Source organism: Panthera uncia, chromosome B1, assembly GCF_023721935.1.
Source record: "Panthera uncia isolate 11264 chromosome B1, Puncia_PCG_1.0, whole genome shotgun sequence".
Classification (NCBI taxonomy): domain Eukaryota; kingdom Metazoa; phylum Chordata; class Mammalia; order Carnivora; family Felidae; genus Panthera; species Panthera uncia.
Window position 1 is genome coordinate 2,084,405 of NC_064811.1, and position 25,174 is coordinate 2,109,578.

Below are 25,174 nucleotides of genomic sequence, written 5' to 3' on the forward strand. Positions count from 1 at the left end.
CCAGCAGAAAGGTTGCAGCTCGCTGAAAGCTCGGATGATGGTTAGCAATAAAGTATTTTTTAAATTGAGGGATTCATTGTTTTTTTTAGACATAACACTGTTGCACATTTAATAGATTATAGTACAGTGTAGACATAAGTGTTATGTGCCCTGGGAAACCAAAACATTCATTTGACTTGTTTTATTGTGATAGTCCCTTGATTGTGGTGGTCTGGGGCCAAACTGCCGTGCCTCTGAGGTGTGGATTACTGGATTGGCTAGAAACGAACCTTTCTATGAACCCAACCTTTCACCTCAGGCTTCCCCTTGCCCTCCAACAGAGCAGGTGAAAGGCATGGGTTGGCCGGCACTTCCTGGGAACTGGAATACCTGTCTCCTCCTCTGCTGTGTCCACAACACCTGCCATCGGGAGGTGCCCACTAAGTGTTTGCTGAATGAATGACTGATGGCATTCGGCCTCTGCTGGTACCTTCCCCTCCTCTTTTAAGCTAAGGACCTGTAAAGCACTGCTTGCATTCTTCAAAAGAAAGGTTTTTGTGGCCTACTTCTTGTTGTCAGAGATTGCCTCTTGACAACCTTGATCAGACCAGGTGGCAGAAAGATGACCTTCCTTTTTGCAGAGGGACAGTACAAATAAAAATGCTTTACTCTTTCAAGTCTAAGGTCAGAAGAGAGGAGGCACTCAGGTTGGGCTTTAGACCAGCCTTAGGGTATAGCATGTTAGCGGTCAGAATTGAGAGCCTGGGGGCCACCTCACCCTCCTCCGCAGGAGCTTCCCCCGAGGGTGCCAGGCCTTCCGCGTGCCTCTCACCAAACTGGAAGGAGCAGGACGGATGCTGCAGCCTAATGGGCTCCCGGGATTCTCTCTACCAGAAGTGCTTTAAGTCGGGGAAGGCTTCCCAGAGGGGCTGGGACTCACCAGGCAGCTTGGGTAGATGGCTAAGATCTGGGCAGAGGGAGAAGGGGTCGTTCTTCCAGGGGAGATGAGCGTTGTGTTTGCATTCTGGAGAAAGTGGGCAGAGGAGTCCATGGAAACCAGAGCAGTCCTAAAGAGAGGAGGAAGGGAGAAGCAAACATGCTGGCTTTTGGGGTGCCTGGGGAGCTCAGGCGTTAAGCATCTGACTTTGGCTCAGGCCATGATCTCACGGTTCACGAGTTTGAGTCCCACATCAGGTGAGCTCGAGCCTCACTTTGGGTGAGTCCTGCTTCTCTCTCCCCTCTCTCTCTTCCTCTGCCCCTCCTGGGATTCTCTCTCTCTCTCTGTCTCTCTGCCCCTTGCTCACTTGCTCCCTCTCTGTCTCAAACAAAAAACATGTTGGCTTTCTGTTGCCTGCCAGGCCCTAGGCTGTGCCTGTTTGTATCTGTTATTTTTTTGGAAAAGGTTAAGAAGTTGCTAAAGTGCCAGAGCATCGTTGGGGTCTTTTATTGCAGATGTAATTTTCCTGGAGTATTTCATCTTTTTTGTCTGTAGTCCTCTGCTTTTTGTTCCCATAAAATGCCTGAAACAGCATAACAACAAGCCACAAAAGAAGCGCCAGACTCAGTGTGGCCCAGGAGCACCCCTGGGGCTGGGCTGCCGCACAGCACTCGGGAGGCGGACAGCAGGTGTGAGTAGCACGGTTGTGTGGTTTTCCCGTGTAGTTGTGTCGTACCTTTAGATTCCTCTACGTATAACATGGCTCTGTCTAGACTGTTCAATGACAAAAAGCAGGTGAATGAAAGTGTAGATGTAATCTTGAGAGATATGTGATGCTTTTGAGTGTGCAGCCTTATCTTCAGTTAAGAAATCAACCGTTTAATTAAAACAAAACAACGATGGGGCACCTGGGTGGCTCAGTCGGTTGAGCTTTCGACTTCGGCTCAGGTCACGATCCTTGCTGTTTGTGAGTTCGGCCCCGCGTCAGGCTCTGTGCGGACAGCTCGGAGCCTGGAGCCCGCTTCGGATTCTCTGTCTCCCTCTCTCTCTGGCCCTCCCTCCGGACATGCTCTGTCTCTGTCTCTCAAAGATGAATAAAGGTTAAAAAAATTAAACAAAAAACCAGAACAACAATAAAGGTATTTGTGTGTGCGTGCGTTTTAAGTCCAGCTGAGAACTTTCACTCGCAAACTCTCGTGCGACTTTTTTGCCTGTTCATTATGCAGACATGTGAAGGGGACTGCGGGCCTTCGGGGTTTTGAACGTCCTTTAAAAGTTAACTTAAGAACATAGTTTCTACAAAATCAGATGAACTAAAGTGCTTTTAGCTAGGAACAGACTCCATGGGTCCTGAATACTAACGTGCAGGCATAACCAATTCCTTATTAAACAGCACTTGGGTTTCTGGGTAGTGTGCTTGACCCTTGAGCAGCCTGGAGGTTGGGGCATTGACTCCCTTGCAGTCAAAAATCCACAGAAGACTTTTGACTCCCCCCAGACTTAACCTACTCATAATTTACGCTTGACTGGAAGCCTTACTGATGACATAAACTGTCGATTAACATGTATTTTGTATGTTATGTGTATTCTACCTTATTTGCTTACAGAAAAGCAAGCTAGAGAAAAGGAAATGTTAGTAAGAAAATCATGAGGACAACATACATTTACAGCACTAGACTGTAAGAAAACCCATGTGTAAGGGGACCCATGTTATTCAAGGACCAGCTATGCTTTCTTTCCATGTAAAAGCTTTTCCCGAGACCAGCCTACTAGCAGCTGGATACAGAGAACAACCTTCTCTGTGTTCTTCAGCCTCTCTGGGGATGGCACATTCTGCTTGCTATTGTTTGGGTAGTGTAATTTCTTTTAAATTACAAGAATTATTTTACATAACAATGTATAGTCTGTATGCAGGTGAAGATGACAAAAGGCTATGAACATTTTAATGAGTTACCTTTTTAAAATGTTTTCAATTTTGCCACTATGGAAAACAGTGCGGAGGTGCCTCAAAATATTAAAACTAAAACTACCATATAACATAGCAGTTTCACTTGTTTTTTTTTTTAAGTTTTTTTTTTAAAAATGTTTATTTTTGAGGCAGAGAGAGACAGAGCATGAATCGGGGAGGGGCAGAGAGAGAGGGAGACACAGAATCCGAAACAGACTCCAGGCTCTGAGCTGTCAGCCCAGAGCCCAACGCGGGGCTCGAACTCACAGACCGCGAGATCATGACCTGAGCCGAAGTCGGACACTCAACCGACTGAGCCACCCAGGCGCCCCACTTCTTTTTTTTTTTTTTTAATTTTATTTTTAATTTTTTAAAAAATTTACATCCCAGTTAGTTAGCATATAATGCAACAATGATTTCAGGAGTAGATTCCTTAGTTTCCCTTACCCATTAGCCCATCCCCCCTCCCGCATCCCCTCCAGCAACCCTTTGTTTCTTTATATTTAAGAGTGTCTTGGGGCGCCTGGGCGGCTCAGTCGGTTAAGCGTCCGGCTTCAGCTCTGGTCACGATCTCGCGGTCCGTGAGTTCGAGCCCCGCGTCAGGCTCTGGGCTGATGGCTCGGAGCCTGGAGCCTGTTTCCGATTCTGTGTCTCCCTCTCTCTCTGCCCCTCCCCCTTTCATGCTCTGTCTCTCTTTTCCCAAAAATAAATAAAAAACGTTGAAAAAAAAAAAAATTAAAAAAAAAAAAAAGTGTCTTATGTTTTGTCCCTCTCCCTGTTTTTGTATTAGTTTTGCTTCCCTTCCCTTATGTTCATCTGTTTTGTATCTTAAAGTCCTCATATGAGTGAAGTCATATATTTGTCTTTCTCTGACCGACCAATTTCGCTTAGCACAATACCCTCTGGTTCCATCCACGTCATTGCAAATGGCAAGATTTCATTCTAAACCACGTTTCCTTTACTAATCCTCACAAAACTAAAAGTAGTTACTAAATCAGGATGATTTCTACAGTTTTATTTTATAATAAACAAGTTTAACAACTTAAACTTGCAGTACATGCCCTTTCACTTTGTTTCCACGTATCACTGTTTTTGAAGAAAACCACTCCCTATGAAATGAATAACAAAAGATGGTCAAGATATATACTAATAACACTTATTTGTACAACACACAGCATTTTCAGAGCCCTTTGGCATACACTGTAATTTACCGTCTCAACAGTTTCAAGGGATCATGTCTATTTACAGATGAAGAGAGATTGTCTCTCGTCACCTTCTCTGTGAACGATGGATACTGATCCAGGCCTTGTGTTCTATCCTTTGTGCCTCACTCTTTCCCATAACAGGAGGGAAAACCTGAATCTTAACCTGTTTTGTTGTTTTGTTACATTTCTCAAGAAAGTTGACTCTGCCTTAATTAAGCAAGATGAAATTTCCACCTATCTGGAATGCTGTAGTTAGAAATTGTTAAGGGAAACGGATGTTTCGTTGTGCATTGGATTTGTTTTTCTAGTGAATGAGTCGTGGATTGAGAAGCAGATGATATTATTCACCGTAAGGAGAAGGCAGTTGGTGTGCAGGAGACTAATGGTGGGAAGGAAAGAGTTTGGACCTACACTTTTCCAGTAGTGAATTGGCCCATACAGGCCATTAGTACAGATTATTGCTGTCACGTTAGATTTTTCAGTAGCAGGAAGGATCATTCAGTCATTCCAGAAATGTATATTGAGTCCCAGATACACACACACTTCTTAGTTGCATGCTAGAAGCACACTCCGGGGAACAGATTGGATTTTGAAGTCCTTGTGCTCAGGAAGCTTATAACCAAGAGGCTAGAAGGGTAGTGTGCAAATACACACATAAATAGAGATATAACTACCATTTACAAGAAGCGCTTCAAAGGATAATCTCTTGTTTCCATTGGTTTTGAAACATGGAAGTTAATTTAAAGTGAGAATGGCAGATCTTAATGTTTAAAAGAACTATTAACCTGCATGTGACCCACATCCTTCCAGTTTGGACATTTCTGCCTCATAGCAGTGTCTGTCTCTAACGACAATAGCAACTAAACAGATCCATTCTCTGGAGGCTGTCTTGGACAGGTGAGCTTTTCTGAAATGGGGGGCATGGTGGCATGACAGGGGATGGGGACGGACCTTAGAATGTTGCCCTGAGGCTCATGAGCCCCATTACCTTGAAGAACGTTTAAGGGAACTCTAGGGAACGAGCCAAAGTTATTTTTGCCTTTGTTTCCTTACTCTCTCCCTTCCCTGATGGAGAACATTGCTTCTGATGCCTTCTGATGGGGGTGGAGCTGTTTCCCAAGACCAACGTCTGTTTAGACTGTACTGAAGATCCAGCGTTGCCAGGGTTTAGGAAACCCTCACCTGCGGCCGGGCCAGCCCTTGCCATTCTCTTCGCCTGACTCTCACAGTGTGCCCAGCAGATCGCTCACCCACGGCCTCACTCCCCAGGAGAGGCCGGCTACGTGGCAGGACCTGGCAGGGAGTGAGGTGTCTTCCACCAGGAAGACAGAGGGTCATCGGGGGAAAGCAGGGCACTGGGATGTGGACAAGGGAGGAAGTCACCGGATGAGCCGTTCAAGCCTCAGCCTCCAGAAATCAACTTACGCCTCAGTAACAGGCTGAGAAATGTGATCCAGATGGCAAAAATGTCTTTAACAAGAAGAGGATGGACATAAAGCCAGAAAATGAGTTTCTGGCCCCAGAGCATGGAGGTGTAAGATCACTCTTAAATGGCTGGGAGCACAACGAATTATATGCAAGTTATACCCAAGTCAGCAGGCTGTGTGTGTGTGTGGGGGGGGGGGGGGGTTGTACAAATGTAAGAAGACAACCTCACTTGTTTTTAACCTCAGCCTTGGACCCTCCTGTACATGCTGACGTCAGCGTGTGTTCCTGGCTCCAAAAGCAGCTGAAAAGATCACTAGGAAACCCCTCCCCGGGCAGGTGAGGAAGCCAAGTCCTGGAGGCCGAGTGAGTGGCCAGTGATGAGGCAGTGCTCAGTGTCCTTCAGTGTCCTTCACACCCCGTGCCCCAACTTGGAGATGCATGAAGACAGCCATTAAGTTGACTAAAAGCCTGGAGAAATTGTTTTTGGAGCAAGGTGGGAGAAACAACACGTTGTGGCCTAAAGCGTGGCAGCGGACTGCTCATATGCACGCAGCTTACAGCGGGTGTGTGCGGGAGAAGTGGGTGGTCTGGGGCCTGTTCCAGCTTGTCCTTGAGCGTCCCTGTGACACCTGTGCTTCGCTCGTCCTCGAGACTCACATTCTGCCCACAGCTACTTCGCAGATCTTGTGGCCCCGACAGGAGGTGGTGCCTGTGCCGTGGGTAAGCACAGTCGTGGTGTGTGTGGGTAGTGAGCAGACCCGAAGGCCGCCTCTACTGTTAACTCCTTTGGGAGACGGATACAGCACACTTCCTTTCGGAGCGAGCGGACTGGCTGTGCACGGTGGCCCCGAGTGTGCGCTGCTGAGCTGTGCCCCGGGGTCGGGTCAGGAGGTCTCAGGCGGGGCCCCAGCTTGTACTGTGACCAGTTCTGCAGGGCGCAGTGAGGCTTGGGAAGTCCCCAGAGGAGGTTCTAGTAATTTGGGTGGGCAGGTATTGTGGTGGTGATGAGTGTAAATTTACATTAACAAGGAGGCTGTGGAAGTTTCGTGTCAAGGAAGACTCCTTTTCTTAAAAATAACATTTATTAGGATTTTTTTTTTTTAAACAGAAAAGAATAAAGGAAAAAACAAAAATGTTCATCATTCGGCCCAGATAATGCAAGAGCATATGCATGGGGCTAGAAAAGGCAAACACGGGGGTGCCTGGGGGGCTCAGTAGTTTAAGCGTCGGACTCTTGATTTCAGCTCAGGTCACAATCTCACAGTTCTTGAGTTTGAGCCCCATGTTGGGCTCTATGCTTACCCGACTGAGCCACCCAGGTGCCCCTAAGTAAATAAATTTTTAAAAAAAGAAAAGAAGGGGCGCCTGGGTGGCTCAGTCAGTTGAGCGTCTGACTTCAGCTCAGGTCAGATCTCGTGGTCTGTGAGTTCGAGCCCCGCGTCGGGCTCTGGGCTGACAGCCCGGAGCCTGGAGCCTGCTTCGGATTCTGTGTCTCCCTCTCTCTCTGCCCCTCCCCCGTTCATGCTCTGTCTCTCTCTGTCCCAGAAATAAATAAACATTAAAAAAAATTTTTTTTAAATAAAAAAAGAAAAGAAAATGCAAACACAGAAGGCCCCCACGCCTCTGCCTCTGGTCTCTGTTCCCAGGGAGACCGTTACCACAGTGGCGTGGGTGTTGCTACAGGAAATGTTTCTCTGCAGCTTCTTCTCTCCCTGGGCATGGAACCAGGTAACCTCTCCTTTCCCAGGGCTGTGGGAGTTGGCCTGAGCAGGCTTTACAGGAAGTGCGGCCTGTGGGCCTTGTGGGCGGTGCTCTCACTTCAGCAGCTCCTGGTTCTGCGGGGCCTCTCTCTACAGAGCGTTCTGGAGGCCAGCCGCTTCCAGCCACCATTGCTCTCACTAGCTTACTGTCTGTCCATCTGTCCTGCTGCTTCTGCCTCCTCTGTAGGTTCTAGTCATTTGGCCACAGATCAGGGGTGATGCTCAGGGGACACAGTGTTGTGATAGGGCCATACTGGAAATCAGAGTTAAATGTAAATCCTTTGAAAAATAAAATTTTGGGGGCTCCTGGGTGGCTCAGTTGGTTGAGCACCCGACTTCAGCTCAGATCATGATCTCGTGGTCTGTGAGTTTGAGCCCCACGTCGGGGTCCGTGCTGACAGCTCACAGCCTGGAGCCTGCTTCCGATTCTGTGTCTCCCTCTCTCTGCCCCTGCCTTATTCATGCTCTGTTGCTCCTTCTCTCTCTGTCAAACATAAATTAAAAAAAAAAATTAAAAAATTAAAAAAAAAGAAAAAGAAAATTTTTTCTCTCTAAGGGAAGAAACAAACAAGCAGCAGCTTGAAATATTACTTTTAAGATATCTTAGTCTTTCGTGATCTATATTTATTCAAAGTTTGTGGTATTCCCCACCTCCCCTTCACAACGAACTACCAATAACAGTCACTGCTGTTGGTTACCTGCTTCCCGCTGCAAGGCCTGAGCTCCCCAACCCTGCCTTGCTGGGAAGCGGGTGGGTGTGGATGGCGCTGTGAGGGGAGGACACCGAGGCCTAGGGCGGTTAAGGCCACGCAGCGGAGAAGTGGCAGACCGTGCCTGTCTGACCCCCAGAGCTGAGTTCTTCCGGTACGGGGGATTTTCACTTGTTGACGTTTTAAAAAGTACGTTAATGATAAGAGAAACAGCCAAGTTTATTATGGACTAATTCCTTACTGACCTTCCGTTAGATCCACGGGCCTGTGCAGAGCGGTTCGCACACCGCTGGCACATGCATGGTGTTTGCCAAGATGAAGCCTCTGTGGGGTCCTTGTCCTTCCCAGCGACAGCGTGAAGGGCTCATGAGCTGACCCACAGAGGGTGGTCTTGTCGTCTCCCGTTCTTGCTGCTGCTCAGAGTAGAGACATCTGTGGTCATTCCTGCTGGGTGCTGAGGAGTCACAGTGTCGCCTTGTGAATAACTGAGCTTTTTGTTGTTGTCCCTTCCTTTGTAGAGACTTAAAGCCTGAGAATATCCTCCTCGATGACATTGGTAAGTGAGTGAGCTTTTCACATCTAACGCATAAGGCTTTGTTAGGAGGGACCTGGCTACAGAGAGTTAATGTGCACTTAGCCCCTTATCGCAGAACAGAAACAACAACAGAAAGAGAAACTCATTGGTACATGTTCTTTTCAAAATCTAATAGAGATAATAACATTGTCATTCCCCCGTATTTAGGCAAGAAGCAGAGATGGTCATAATTTTCCGTTAATAATTGAGTTCTAGAAGCATATTAAAATAAATTCAAAAGTAAGAACATTTTCCTCTGCCCATATCTTGCTTTTTCCCTTGGAGGAGTATATCTTTGCCCTCCTAAATACTGGCCCGCTGCCCTTGCCTTAGGCTTCTTTCACAGAGCAGGAGTGCAGGTGGCTGGCCGGGGACCCTGCGAGCACAGGTGGGGAATGGCCCTTCTGGGCCGGCTCATTGTCATCAGCAGGTGCCCCTCCTCAGTTCTCGGGGTGATGGCTGCACTGGGAAATGCCTTCTGCCCTTAACCCGCGGTTCACTGTGCTGTGCTGCTGACCAGCGGGGCGTGAAAGTGGCTTTGAAAACAGAGGATGTACTCTGTGTGGAAACGGGAAGTGATCTCCAAGATACAACATTCCCTGGAAAGAAGTGAGGTCAAGCACAGCATAGAGTGTGCTGCCTTTTGTGTAAAACGAGAGGGGAAGTAATGTGTATTTGTATTTGCTTTATACGTACAGACCTGAAGAAACACAAAAGAAGACTCATAAGAAACTGTTAAGAGTGCAGATAGCCTAGGGGGAGCAGGGTTTCCACTGACACTAATGCCCTTTTATATTTTTCAGTATGTAATTCAGTTTCTGCAAAAGAACCCACAACATGCTGGGATTCTTATTGGAATGGTATTGGATCTATAGAAACTTTGTGGAGAACTGACATCTTAACAATATTAATTCCATTTAAGAAAATAGTATATAATCCCGTATATTTGGGGCTCGTTTAATTTCTCTCCACATTATTTTGTGATTCTGTTCGTTGTAGCACCATGTGAGTACATTCGTTATTCAGAAGTCATTTGTTTGTATTACTTTTTTTTTTTTAACGTTTATTTATTTTTGAGACACAGAGAGACAGAGCATGAACGGGGAAGGGACAGAGAGAGAGGGAGACACAGAATCGGAAGCAGGCTCCAGGCTCTGAGCCATCAGCCCAGAGCCCGACGCGGGGCTCGAACTCACGGACCGCGAGATCGTGACCTGAGCCGAAGTCGGACGCTTAACCGACTGAGCCACCCAGGCGCCCCTGTTTGTACTACTTTTAAGTGGACTCAGTGAAACTCCACGGAGATGTTTGTAGTTCTTTCTGTGCATCGCTCCCTCCTCTCCAGGACTTTCCCCCACAAATTTGAGCTGACCTGTCTTCCCTCAGTTCTAATCTGTCTTCTTAGCAACACCACCTGTTCTGTGTAGGCTCCTTCTTGCAGTGCTGGGATCTGGAAGCGGCTCCTGGTCCGGGAGGACGGTAGGACCCAGCTTTCTTGTTTCTCTCCTGTCGGGAAGCACCATCCCTGGCTACCGTAGACCCAGTGCCGAACAGTGTATTGGGGCCATTTTTAAATTATTTCTGATTGAAGAGCAAGTGTTGTATCAGTTACCCCTTGTTGGTTGGAGGCAGAAGTTCCGGACATTCCGGTGGGGCCAATTGTACATATCGGGGTATCCTTTTTCAGTATCACGTTGTGGTTTTCACCGTAAGGGTCGTACACATTTTTGCTATTTGATGTTCTTTAATGGTATTGTTTTTAAAACTTCTATTTGCTTGTTGCTGGTATTTAGAAATCTAATTTCCCCTATTATTTGCATTTTACATTACTGTCTGATACACTGTTAAAATCGAACCAATACCAGTACATTATTATTAACAAAAATCCATGGTTTACTTTAAGGCTCGTTCTCTGGGTTGCACATTGTGTGGGTCTTGACAAAGGTGTGATGACATAGGTCTACCCTTACTGTATCACACTGAGTAGTCTCACAACCTGAACGTCCCCTGTGTATCACATATCCAGCCCTCCTACCCTCCTTCCAAGCTTGGCAACCACCCATCTCTACTCACTCTGCCGTTTTGCCTTTTCCAGAAAGTCATAGACTTGGAGTCATGTAGTGTGTAGTCTTTGCAGACTGGCTTCTTTCACTTAGTAATACACATTTAAGGTTTCTCCAGGTCTACGCTTGAGGGCTCATGTCTTTTTACTGCTGAATAATATTCCACGGTCTGGACGGACCAGAGTTTATTTGTCCATCACCTGCTAAGGACATCTTGGTTGCTTCCAAGTTTGGGGAATTAGGAATAAACCTGCTCTACACATCCACATGCAAGTTTTCGTGTGGACGGAAGTTTTCAACACCGTTGAGCATATACCAAGGAGTGTGATTTCTGAATCAGACAGTAAGAGTATGTTTAGTTTTGTAAGAAACTGACAAACCATCTCCCAAAGCGGCCGCACCTGTGATCCTGCGTTCCCGCCAGCTGTGACCGGGAGCGCCTGTCGCTCTGCGTCCTGGTCAGCATGTGGTGGGGTCAGAGTCCTGGATTTGGCGGTTCTAAAAGGTGTGCAGTGGAGTCTTAGTGTTGTTTTAATTTGCAGTTCCCTAGTGACATACGGTGTTGACCATCTCTTGTTATGCTCATTTCCCAGTTGCGTATTTTTGTTATGAGGTGTCTGTTCAGGTCTTTTGTCCATTGAAAAAATTGGGTTGTCTCTTTTCATACTGTTAAGCTTTAAAAGTTCTTTATGGGGGCACCTGGGTGGCTCAGTCAGTAGCTCAGGGGTAGCCTTTTAACATATCACCTTTAAGTACGAAATTTGCTGTAGTATTTTTGTAGATACTCTTGGTCAGATTTAAGAATTTTACTTTTTGGGGCACCTGGGTGGCTCAGCCGGTTGAGCGTCCAACTTCAGCTGGGGTCATGATCTCACCTCACGGTTTGTGAATTCAAGCCCCGAGTCAGGCTCTGTGCTAATAGCTAGGAGCCTAGAGCCTTCTTCAGATTCTGTGTCTCCCTCTGTGCCCCTCCCCAGCTCGCACTCTGTCTCTCTCCCTCTTTCTCAAAAATAAATAAACACTAAAAAAAAAATTTTTTAAAGAATTTTTCTTTTTAAAAAAATAACAAATGGTTGTTGAATTTTATCAGTGCTCTTCAAGATAATTATAGGATGTCCTTTTTTTCTGTTCATATAGTAAGTTTTCAGATGTTAAGCTAACATTTCATTTCTGAAATAAATCCAACTTGGGCATAGTATGCTATTCTTTACATAGATTGCTAGATTCTGTTTCCTGGTATTTTGGGGGTGAAGGTCTCTGCTCTCTGTGTCTGTAGTATCATGGGAGCACCAGCGGCCTGCTGTTGCCTACATCCCTGCAGAGGCTCCAGGGCCCAAAAGTCTTGACTCAGCCGCCGGCTGGCCCAGCCTCGGTGGGAGTCGCAGGTTGGAGCAGCTGGAGAGTGGCCGTGTGTGGCCCCTGTTATGCCCAGAATTCATGATCCCCAAAGACAACCAGGGAGCCGAGTCCGATGCAAAAGCAAAGAAGCTTCATTCGAGCTAGCTCGAGCTCAATCTCCTACCTGAACCAACGCAGCGGTGAGATCCCAGAGAGAGAGCGAGAGAGAGCGAGTTTCAAAAGCACAAAAGGTTTTATAGGGATCATGGCCTTAGCCGATTGGCTGGGGAAGGGTCGTGGCCTCAGCCGATTGGCTGCCAAAGTGTGGTCCCAGATCAGCAGTTATCAGCGTCACCTGGAACTTGTTAAAAATGCAAATGTTGGGCCTGGTGGTCACAGACCTACTGAATCAGGAACTCCGGGGGTGGGGCTCAGCAATCTGTGTTTGAACAAGTCTTCCAAGAGATTCCGATGCAGCCGAAGTTTAAGAACCACTGTGTCTGAGGATCTCTAACATGTTTGGCCTCAGCGTATACAGAACGTTTCTCACTGGTCACCTATTAACCATTGGCTGTCAGCCTTGCTGTGCTATAAATACCTAGCACCAAACACCATCCCCAGAGACTCTGATTAATTGGTTTGGGGAGGGGTAAAATGCTCCCAGGTCATTCTAAGCCTGGACAGGGTTGAGGGCTCCTGCCTCTGGCCCCGACCTGAGAGAAGCCCTCCCTCTTCTACTCACACTTTCCACGCCTCTCACACTCCCCTTCCTCCCACCTCAGACTTCGGAAGAATGCATCAATCGGTAAGTTACTCAAGGGGAGGAGGCGTGTTCTGAGGTTTGAGCAGGAACTTCTTTCTGCGGCCATGTCGGGGACATAGTCACTAGTCAGCCGGCCTAGATCTGCTCTTTCAGCCCCCACTGCCAGTGAGCAGCCTTGCTCTGACCAGGATTTGCAATGCTTCTGAGAAATGCTGGTGCCCCTTGGCAGCTCACCTCTGTGTGGTTCTCTGCGCGGGCGTTCCGTCCATCCGATACAGTCACCGTCGTGGCTCGTGGACACCCTTGGAGGACGGCTTGTGTGATTTGTTAGGCCCTGCAGTTGTGGCTGGTAGTAGCATGGGCCGCCCTGACCTTCACCACCCTGCCCCGAAGCAGGAGCCCAGCATCATGTCTGTAGTCTTGACTGTTATTTGTTCTTTTGGTGCTGTGCACCTGGTCACATTCCTGTTAAGAATGGAAAGGAATATTCTACAGAACTTTGTTTTGCTTTTCTTGATTTCAGGAGATTAAAAAAATGTTTATTTATTTTGAGAGACAGAGAGAGAGGGAGGGCATATATGTGCACATGCACGTGCGTGGTGGGGAAGGGTAGAGAGAGAGAGGGGGAGACAGAGACTCCCAAGCAGGCTTTGTGCTGTCAGAATAGAGCCTGACACAGGGCTCGATCTTACAAACCATGAGATCATCACCTGAGCTGCACCTGAGAGTTGGACGCTTAACTGACTGAGCCACCCAGGTACTCCAATTTCGGGAGACTTTAAATCTTTTCTTCTTGTTTTCCTATTCTTTTAATTTTTAAAATGTAATCCGAGCTATACTTTATGACTTATGAATGTGATTGATTTTAGGATTTTTAGTATCATGTAGTTACAATTCCCAAGAACTAATTTCCACCAGAAACCATAGAACATAAGGGTAACTCTTTCATTTCCCATCTAGACAGCTTGTTAGGGCTTCTGTTCTTGTCTGTAAAGCAGAACTTGACATTTGTGGTGAAATTAGGTTTTAAAAAAAGATGATTATAAAGAGAACTACAGGCAAATATCTCTGAACATGGTTGCAGAAATCCTCAACAAAATACCAGCATAGCAAATCCAACAATATCTTAAAAAAATCACTCACCACAGTCAAGTGGGATTTATTCCTGGGATGCAAGGGTGGTTCAGTGTTTGCAAATCAATCAATTGTAATGTATCACATCAATAAGAGAAAGGATGAAACCACACGTTCTTTTCAATAGATGCAGAAAAAGCATTTGACAAAGTACAATATCCATTCATGATAAAAGCCCTCACACAGTAGGCTTAGAAGGAACACACCTCAATATAATAAAGGCCATGTATGAAAAACCCACAGCTAATATCATCCTCAATGGGGAAAAACTGAGAGCTTTCCCCCTAAAGTCAGGAACAAGACAAGGATGTCCACTCTCACCACTTGTATTCAACACGGTACTGGAAGTCCTAGCCACAGCAATCGGACAAGAAAAAGGAATAAAAGGGCATCCAAATCAGCAAGGAAGTCAAACTTTCACTATTTGCAGATGACATGACACTACATGTGGAAACCTGAAAGACTCCACCAAAAAACTGCTAGAACTGATATATCACTAAAGTGGCAGTATACAAAATCAATGTATAAAAATCCATTGTATTTCTATACACCCATAATTAAGCAGCAGTGAAATTAATAAAGCAACCCATTTATAATTACACCAAAAAAATAAAATACCTAGGAATAAGCTTAACCAAGGAGGTGAAAGGCCTGTACTCTGAAAATTTTGAAACATTGATGAAAGAAACTGAAGACGATACAAACAGATGGAAAGATATACCATGCTCATGGATTGGAAGAACCAATATTGTTAAAATGTCTGTACTACCCCAAACAATCTACAGATTTAATGCAATCCCTATCAAAATACCAACAGAATTTTTCACAGAACTAGAACAAACAATCCTAAAATTTATATGGAACCACAAAGACCTCAAATAGCCAAAGCAATCTTGAAAAAGAAAATCAAAGCTGGAGGTATCACAATTCCAAATTCCAAGATATACCACAAAGCTGTAGTAATCAAAACAGTATGATACTTGCACAAGAATATACACATAGATCAATAGAACAGAATAGAAAATCCAGAAATAAACCCACAATTATATGGTCAATTAATCTATGACCAAGGAGGCAAGAATATACAGTGGGGAAAAGACAGTCTCTCCAACAAATGGTGTTAGGAAAACTGGACCACTTTCTTATACCATACACAAAAATAAACTCAAAAGGGATTAAAGACCTAAATGTGAGACCTGAAGCCATAAAAATCCTAGAAGACAGCACAGGCAGTAATTTCTCTGACACTAGCCATAACAATATTTTTTAAGATATGTTTCCTGAGGCAAGGGAAACAAAAGGAAAAATAAAGTATTAGGACTACATTAAAGTAAAAGGCTTCTGCCCAGAGAAGGAAATGGCAAAACAAGAAGACAACCTACTGAATGGGAGAAGATATTTGGAAATGACATACCCCATAAAGGGTTAATATCCAAAATATATAAAGAAGTTATAAAACTCAACACCCAAAAAGCCTTCAGGTGTCCATCACTCCTGCAAGCACCATGTGGGCACACAATGGGGAGAGACCTTTTGAGCGTGTGGGGTGTGGGAAAGCTTTCAGTCAGCCGCAAAGTTTTTAAGGTCATTTGAAAATGCACAGCGTGATTAAACCCTATGAATGTAAGGAGTGTGGAAAGGCATACAAATTTTCCTCATCTCTTTGAGTGCACATGAAGAAATACCCTGGGGAGAGACCATCACAAGCCACTGCTCCCTTCAAGAACACAAGAGGGTGCACAGTGGACAGTAAACCTTTGTATGTAAGGCTTTGTATGTAAGGACTCTGGTGAGACCTTCCAGTGTCCCACAGACTTGCAAGTATGTGTGATGGCCCTTGGTGGGGAGAACCTTGTGAATGACTGCTCTGTGGGAAAGCCTTCACTTGTGCCTCTTCCCTTCGAGGACACACATGAAAGCACAGTGACATGAAATCCTATGAACTTAAGCACCAGGGAAAAGACTTCAGGTATCCTAGGAATCTGTGAGCACAGACACACTGTGGGAAAGCATTTAAATTCCCTTAAAATCTTATTTAAAATGCAAGCCAGTTGCAATGGAGATGATCCTGAATGGACACAATTTTGGGAAAACTTCAGAATACTTCAAAATACTTCATGTATTTTGTTCATGAAAATTCAGGCGGGACAGAAATCTTTTCATTATTATGAATGTGGCTGTGACTTTCCAGGTGCCTCTTCCTTGATGGGGATCCCAAGTGTATGAATTCCTAGTTCGTGTCACTGATATGAATACTAATGGTTTCAAGTGTCCTTCTTTGTCTTCTACATCTGTACAAAAATCTTTGTTGTTATCTCAGACTTGAAGTAATCACACAGTTATGTACATGTCTCTTTCCCATTACAATGTCTCTTGGACCCAAGGGTGATAAAAATGTGTCTGTTGTTGGTGGGTACATACAACTTTATATACTTTTACAAAAAAATTTCTTGAATTGTACATTCCAAAATGTTGTTTACATTATTATGACATAAGACCTGTATTGGTGAAAGTTCTTTTCTGTTCTCTGTTGTGGATACTGGAATTTCCTGATTCTGTGTCTACTCTTTTTAGTCTTTATTATTGAAAGATATATTTTCACATCAATTCTCTTTTTCTTCAATTTTTAAAGTTCTGATATTGGTTTATCTTTTCTGGGACTAATTACGTCTCTGGTCGATTTTGGTCCAAATTATGAGTTAGAGGAACATCCCTTTGGACCACAAAAAAACAAAACAAAACAAAACTCAACACCCAAGAGACAAATAATCCAATTAAAAATGGGCAGAAGACATGAATGGACACTTTTCCAAAGAAGACATCCAGATGGCCAGCAGACACATGAAAAGATGCTCAACATCCCTCATCACCCTCATCACTGTCCTGTATTAAAATGCAAATCAGAACCACAAAGAGATATCACCTCATGCCTGTCACAATGGCTATTATCAAAAAGACAAGGGAGAACAAGTGTTGGAGAGGATGTGAAGGAAAAGGAACCCTTGCGCACTGTTGGTGGGAATGCAAAACGGGTGTAGCTACTCTGGAAAACAGTGTGGAGGTTCCTCAAAAAATTAAAAATAGAACTACCCTATGATTGCACTATGGATATTTACCCAAAAAATACAAAAAAACTAATTTGAAACCCCTGTGTTGATTGCAGCATTATTTACAATAGCCAAATTATTAAAGCAGCCCATGTCTACCGACTGATGAATGGATAAAGGAAATGTGGTATATACATACAATGGAATACTATTCATCCATAAAAAAGAATGAAATCTTGCCATTTGCAACAACATGGATGGATCTCGAGAGTATTATGCTAAGCAAAATAAGTCAGTCAGAGAAAGACAAATACAATATGATTTCATGCATATGTGGAATTTAAAAAACAAAAGCAATGAATAAAGGCAAAATAAAGAGAGAAACCAAAAGACAGGCTCTTAACTACAGAAAACAAACTGATGGTTACCAGAAGGGAGACGGGGGTGGGGATGGTTGAAATGGGTGATGAGAATTAAGGAGTGCACTTATCTTGACGAGCACCGAGTAATATATACAATTGTTGAATCAGTATGTTGTACACCTGACACGAATATAACCCTATGTTACCTGTGCTGGAATTACAATAAAATTTAAATTTAAAAAATGCTAACTATCATCTGTTCCAGGTTGTAGGGTATATTTACCATTTGTCCATCCTAAATATGTCAACACTCTTTTTTGAAAACTTATAAATTAAGAGGGACTTGGTTTATGAAATGTAGCTGGTAGTTGACATAAAAAAGAAAACCGTATCATTCCTATGTTTTCTATAGCAGAGACCTCGGTTTTATGAAATAGGCATATTCCTAAATAGCAAGATAAGTAGCGAATTTTTGTAAAAACCGGTAGCATTTTATCATTGACAGTGATTTTAAAGAAAGTCCTAAACATCATATTCTTCTATCTCTAAAATATATATCAAAGGTAAGAATGCTATTTTTTAGAACATAAACCCAGTACTATTATTACACCCAAAAGTATTTAGCAATTCCTTAACATCACCTAATATACCATCAGTTTTAAATCTTCCTTCATTATTTCATAAATGTTTTTATAGTTGTGTGTTGAATATAGCATGAAGTTCACATTACATTTCGTTGATATCTGGTTGAGTTTTTTTTTTTTTTAACTTCATAGGTTTCTTCTCCCTGCTTCTTTCTGTCATTTATTTGTTTGTGAAACCAGGTGTTATGGACCAAATTGTGTCCCTCTAAAGTTCATGTTGTGAAGCCCTAACCCACAGTATCTCAGAGAGTGACTATGTAGTGGACCTTTGAACAACATGGGGATTAGGGGCACCAACTCCCACGCAGTCAAAAATCCGCAGATCATTTTTCACCTTCCTCAAAACTTAACTACTGGGGCACCTGGGTGGCTCAGTTGGTTGAGTGACCAACTCTTGATTTCAGCTCAGGTCTTGATCTCAGGGTCGTGAGTTCGAGCCCCATGTTGCGTGGAGCCTACTTAAAAACAACAACAAAAACAATAACAGTTAACTACTAATAGCCTACTGTTGGCCAGAAGCCTTACTCATAACATGAATAGTCAATTAACACATATTTTATATGTCATAATATTATATACTGTATTCTTACAATGAGGTAAGCCAGAGAAAAAATGTTAAGAAAATTCTAAGGAAGAGAAAATACATTTATAGCCCTGTCCTATATTTAGAAAACCGCACGCATGAGTGCACCCGTGTAGTTCAAGGTCGTGTTGTTCGCAGCTCAATGGAGTTAAGGTCTTTAAAGATGTGATTAGAGTTGCCGGAAGCCGCTGGGGAAAGTCCCGATTGAATCTGACTAGTGTTCCTACAAGAGGAGGGGTTAAGACACGCATGCACGGGGTGGGGGACGCTGTCAAGACACAGGGCAAGAGCGGTCCTCTACACCCCGAGCGCAGAGGCCGCCCGCCCTCGGGCTCTTGGTCTGGGACTCCAGGCTCCAGGGCTGTGGGGAAGTAACTATCTTGCTGAAGGCCCCCAGCCTGTGGCACTTGGGTTATGGCCGCCCTGCCACACAAGTACACAGACATTTGTCCCGTAGAATTTCCTGTGTTCTGGACTTGGCTGGATTTAACATGTTTCCTACTGCCCTACTTTCCCTGGAAGCCAGTAGTTAGATCTGGAGGCTGGAATGGGTCCAGATTTGATTTTTGGTGAGCACACTGTGTGTGTAACTCCTGTTGTACTACATCAGGAGGCATACGATGCCGGAGTGTCTCTCTTTTTATGGTGTTCAGATTGATGAGTGCTCTCAGATGCTTTGTCAGCCTGATCCGTCCATTATTCGTTCCCCACCAGCGTTTCACTTAACGGCTTAATGGTCAACATCAAGACCCATCATTTCTCCAGGATTGTACAATGGTGCTATTCTAATTCCCTCACTCCTTTGGCACTTATCTGTTGAGATTCATCTGTAAAAAGGAACGTCGTTTACCTGTTTGTTCAGGAAAAGCGGGTGAAATACTTGAACACTTCTTCTCTATCATTCTCCAAGATGCTCATGAGATTTTTGTTCTGTTTTGGTATCATTATGAACGTATAGATTTTAACATGTTGATATGGTTTCATCCATTCGAGTAATCATTCTTTTTGATGTTTTTGATGTTTTTTGTCCCATCTTCAGCCAGTGGATGCCCAGTAGCCTTTAATAACTTCCTTGTTTTCTGTTATTGTTTCTTATTAAACATGTTCCAGGATTCCCTTGCACGTGTGCTGACCAAGGCCTGGAATCAACTGTTTCTCTGAAGGGCCCTGGTCCTCTGTGTGGAAAGCAGCTCTGTGAGAGCACAGTGTGGGTGCTAAGATGTTCTTTGATGCCATGATGGTCATTCTTCCTAGAAAACATTGTTCTTTTTTTTTTTTTTTTTTAATTTTTTTTTTCAATGTTTTTTATTTATTTTTGGGACAGAGAGAGACAGAGCATGAACGGGGGAGGGGCAGAGAGAGAGGGAGACACAGAATCGGAAGCAGGCTCCAGGCTCTGAGCCATCAGCCCAGAGCCCGACGCGGGGCTCGAACTCACGGACCGCGAGCTCGTGACCTGGCTGAAGTCGGAGGCTTAACCGACTGCGCCACCCAGGCGCCCCGAAAACATTGTTCTTGAAAACATTGTTTTAGAGGCGCCTCGGTGGCTCAGTCGGTTAAGCGTCCGACTTCGGCTCAGGTCATGATCTCACGGATCCTGAGTTTGAGCCCCGCGTCGGGCTGTGTGCCGACAGCTCAGAGCCTGGAGCCTGCTTCTGATTCTGTGTGTGTGTGTGTGTCTCTCTCTCCCTCAGAAATAAAATAAACATTAAAAAAACTTTTTTAAAACGTTGTTTTAAAAGAAAATATTCATCATGAATTCGTGTTGATATTTCCAATTCTCATTTAACTTCTTTGTTTCACATTTGGGTTTTTTAATCCTAATGCTGAAAATATTAGTTCCTAGTGACATTAATATGATTAGAGTATTTCCCTCTTCTTTCTTTCTTTCTTTCTTTCTTCCTTTCTTTCTTTCCTTTTAAAAAAATATTTATTTTTGGGAGAGTGGTAGCGGGAGAGGGGCAGAGAGAGGGGGACAGAGGATCCAAAGTGGGCTTTTCCCTGACAGGCTGACAGCAGTGAGCCTGGTGCAGGCCTTGAACTCACGAACCCGCAAAATAATGACCTGAACAAAAGTCGGATGCTCAGCCAACTGAGCCCCCCAGGCGCCCCCACTTTGCTTCTTTAATACGTAACATGGACCACTCTACAACACCAAATAGAGACCTTGCTTACTCTCTTGTCCGCCTGCCTGTGGAGGGACCAGCATGATCTGCCCGGTGCACACTGGCGGACAGCAGGCTGTTCCCCGTCTTCTGCTATTTCTACTGCATAAATTTGTCCACATGCCATTTCCTGCCTTATCTAGTGTGTCCTTGGGATAGACTCCTGGGGGATGTGAGGCTGAAGGATGGATTCACGTGCAGTTGTACAGACATTGCCAAATTCTTCGTGAGGGGGCTGTCCGTCTATGCTGGTCTGTGTGCCCGTTAGGAAGGTGTGTGTGCACCAGCTTCCCCGCGGTCTGCACAACAGGCCGTGTTCTCAAACACAGTTTGTCAGCAGTTTTGCTTTTCATGTCCCAGTTTAAAAAAATCACTTTTTAAAAGAAAAATGAGAAAGGTTACTTAAAATTTCACGACATGCCAGTATTGTACTTAAACACAAAATACATAAAAGCTGCCTTGTTGAGGAAATCTTTCAGTATGAAAGCAGGAAACTGAGACATGCTAATAAGTGGCAGAGCTGGAACTCAAGTCTGGGCCGTGTGGCTCCAGAATCTGTGCCCACCAGCCTCCGGCCTCCCCCATGGTGGGCAGGGAATGATGTGACTCCTGGTGGCAGGCACGCTAAGGGAGAGTCATCTTTCCATCTAGAGCACAATGTGGACTGTTGTAAAACGACCCCAGGGCCTTGAGCAGTATGTTGTGTATTTTTAATGCTCAGCACACATTTATTGGTTGATTCACTCACTTCCTCAATAAATATTTATTGACCACCTACTATATGCAGATGTTGTGTCAGAAGCTGGGGACACCTGGTGAACATGGTGACCAGGGTGTCTGCCTCCAGGGCTGGTTTATCTTTCTAGACTCTGAAAAGAAAGCTACTTAATAACTACTACTTAATCTTTCTAACTACTTAAATCTTTCTACATACAGGCATTAACACATAACATAATCTTTAAAAAAATTAAAAAAAATTTTTTTAATGTTTATTTCTGAGACAGAGAGAGAGAGAGAGCATGAGTGGGGGAGGGGCAGAGAGAGAGGGAGACACAGAATCCGAAACAGGCTCCAGGCTCCGAGCCGTCGGCACAGAGCCCGACATGGGGCTTGAACCCACAGACCTGTGAGATCATGTCCTGAGCTGAAGTCAGGCGCTTAACCGACTGAGCCACCCAGGCGCCCCCATAACAGTCTTTTAAATGAATTTCCTTGATTTTTATTTATTATTTTGCTATTACGATTTGTTCTTCAGAGAAAAACTCCTTATTCATCTGTTGGTGTCCCTGCGTATAAGCTTACTGGTGTTCTGATCAAAAGTGTTTATTTTTGCTTGTGTAGTTCATGTACTATGCATTACAGTTTTATTTATAGGATATAAAATAATAAATGCAATGCTTCTGTCTCATCAAGTGGTTGTGGTTAAAGGGCTTCCTGGTCCTGTTGTGTTAGTGGAACCGCATAGCGTCTTATGGAATGCGGAGAAGGTACACGTAATTTTAGGTTTTCCCCCATGGTTTTTTGCCGTTAATGTGTCGGCACACCCCGTGTGGTTTGTGTGATGTGCTTGAACACACAGGGCACATCCGGATCTCAGACCTGGGTTTAGCCGTGGAGGTCCCGGAGGGCCGGACCGTCCGAGGAAGAGTGGGGACCGTCGGCTACATGGGTATGTGAGGGGCCGCTTGGAGGGCCTCGCTGCATGCCCAGAACACACCCGAGACCAGGTCCAGGCCGCCTGGAGGGGCACGGGTGCCAGGGCCGGGACTGCGGAGGGAGCCCTCCGTCTGCCCTCCTGTCTCACAGAGGCGGGGTGTGAGGCCTGCAGGGTCACACAGCTGAGGGAGGGCAGAATCGGGACAGGACGGGGCCCCCTCACTGCCGCAGTCCCCACGCTGTGCCCTCTGGCCTCTCAGGCCCCTCGTGAAACCACCGTTCCCTGGTTTTCGCAAAGCCTCTGTGAGCGGGAGGCCCTGGCCTGGGGTCAGCTCCCAGCCCAGCAGTGCCAGCCTGACCCAGGGGTGGCCTCCAGCAGGAGGGACCCCGAGAGCCCCACGCCCCCACTGTGCGACCGCCTGCCGCGGGGTCTTCCCGTGTTGGGAATAGGCGGCCGATGCCCGTGGGGTGCCCATGGGCATGCTTCTGGGTATCTGAGGGGGCGCGCTCCTCAGGAGCGGGGTCTCACCCGGAGCACCGCTTTCCCCATGGCCCTTATTCTGTGGCTGTTCGTTCCACGCTCCGGGATCGTACAGACCGTGTCCAGTAACCGCTTTGTTGAAACATGAGTCCCACACCGTCGAGTCCACCACTCTGAAGCGGGTTTCAGCATGCTCACGGAGATGTGCAACCACAGGGTGTTGCCCTCACCTCCAGAAAGAGACCCCGCGCCCATCAGCACCCCCTCCCGCCCCAGCCCCTGCAGACTGGTCTGTTCCGCCTGCTTCATGTGCGTGGAATCACACTCTCTTGGGCCATGTGCGTCCGGCTTCTTTCCCTTAACACATTTCCGAGGTTCATGTTGTAGTAAATGTTAAATTTATAGTGTTTTATTTGTAAGTAATTGCATGAAAATTTAAAACCAAAACTTAATTTACATTTCCTGTATTTGTTGTGTAGCTCCTGAAGTTATCAATAATGAAAACTATACGTTTAGTCCTGATTGGTGGGGACTTGGCTGCCTGATATATGAGATGATTCAGGGACATTCTCCATTCAAAAAGTTCAAAGAGAAGGTCAAGCGACAGGAAGTCGAGCGCAGAGTGAAGAAGGACACAGAGGAGTACTCCAGGAAGTTTTCCGAGGACGCCAAGTCCGTCTGCAGGATGGTGGGTCGGTCTCCGGGGGGGCCGGGCTGGGAGACACCTCTGCCTCATTGTAGTTGTTGCCACCAGCGCTGGGGACACCCAGCAGCCTCCGCGCCAGGCTGGCGCCACACGTCCTGCCCTTGCCCGGGAAACGACGCGACTGGGCTTCAGCCAACGGGAGCAAAGCAGAGCAGTCATTGTTTGCTTTCTCCAAAGACGCACCTGACAGGGAAGGTGGGGCCAAGGTCATCATTTCCTGCAAAACTAAAGATAAAGCAGCATCTTCAGTATCTTAGAAACAGTGAGGTTTTTCTGTCTTTTCATGTTTCTTTCCTCTTTAACTACTGCCGGGAATCATGGTCACAGCAGACACCTTGACCTGACGGCCTGCCACGTGCCTGCCACCTTCCTTGATGTGTGAAGGGCCCTACGAGGCTGTGGGGTTGGGTGGAGGCCGAGGGGTGGCTGACTGATGGACAGTGGAATCGAAGTGGGTTGTAGGAGGGTAAGAAGAGGGGCGCAAGGGAAGGGGCAGAGTTGGCGGGCTCTAGGCAAGGTGGGGGCCCAGCTCGTTGGGAGTCTGGTCCCTCCTTGCCAAAGTCAGAAAGTCCGGGGGAGCGTGTGGAGAGGACAGGAGGTCTGGCTGGTCACGAAGAGTCTAGGGAGAGAGAGTGGCGGGAATGGGGGGCGGAGGACCAGGTCGTTGGTGAGGAGGCCACAGAGAGGCCGGGTGTGGGTCCCCAAGTGGGTGTGGGACCAACAGCCGCTATACTGAGTAGATCAGTAACTTCGGTAAGTTGTCGGTGGCTGGAGAGCAGCTGTTTCGTTTTCCCTCCCTTGTTGTTTCCATATATGATGTGACCAGTGTTTGTGGCCTGTCACCGGACAGCGGAAGCAGGCTGGCCTTTCTTCCCGCCAGCTCATTCTGCTGGGAGCTGGCAGTGTTGAGTCAGCGCCTCCACGTTTAACAGCTCTCTGGCCAAGCTGCTATTTGACCGAGTGCTTGTGATCTGCCAGGCACCGATAAGGGCGGTGGGAGTGTAAAAATATGGAGTTGGAAGAGCCTGCCGCCTAAGGACTGCACGCGTAGACCTAACGTGAAAAAGAACTGTAGTGGAAAAGCAGGATTTGACGGGTGCCGTCAACAAGGAAGAAACCAGGACTCAGGGCTTTTCAGGCTGGAGAAGTGCTGTTCTCTGCTAGGGGTGCCGGGGAGCGAGGCGGTGCCCGCGTGAGTGCCCGCGTTGGGGCTGGCAGCTCTGGCTTGGAGCTGGTGCCAGGGGCCACATCTCCGCTCCCCGTGCCGGGTTTCCCTGCCGGCGCCTCCGGTTTCTCGCCTCTAAGCTGTGGGTGGTGACGACCTCTCCTCCACAGGCCGGCCGGGAGGCGGTGCAGCTGTGCGTGTGCGGGGCCTGGCAACACAGATCGGCAGCGGCTGCTTCCTGGAGAGGGGGTTCAGTGCCAGCAAGCGAGGACCAGAGGAGGGGGCGTCTTGGGAGGCAAGGGGCAGTCGAGGGGGACGGACCTGTGGGGACAGGGACTTGCCGGGGCGGGGGGTGGTGCTGCAGGCTTCTGCGGGGCCCCTCGCCCTCTCTGCCTGCCCCCAGCACTCTGCACCTGTGCCGAGCGCGTGACCCGGACTTGGTGTGAGGTCAGGGTGTTGCACTTGTGCTCGACAGAGCAGAAGGCAGGGAAGTTTACGGTGTTTACGGTGACCCAAGCAGGAGGTC

At 46.3% G+C, this 25,174-nt stretch overlaps 1 protein-coding gene across 1 annotated transcript in view; it reads left to right on the forward strand.

Moving 5' to 3' along the window:
• Nucleotides 1-25,174, forward strand: part of GRK4 (G protein-coupled receptor kinase 4) — a 95,101-nt gene that overhangs the window by 64,423 nt on the left and 5,504 nt on the right. The window contains 7 exon segments of the mRNA XM_049632619.1: nt 6,051-6,217; nt 7,144-7,225; nt 8,458-8,523; nt 22,220-22,309; nt 23,257-23,465; nt 23,551-23,624; nt 23,626-23,731. Of these exon segments, the coding sequence (XP_049488576.1) occupies nt 6,051-6,217; nt 7,144-7,225; nt 8,458-8,523; nt 22,220-22,309; nt 23,257-23,465; nt 23,551-23,624; nt 23,626-23,731 (794 nt within the window).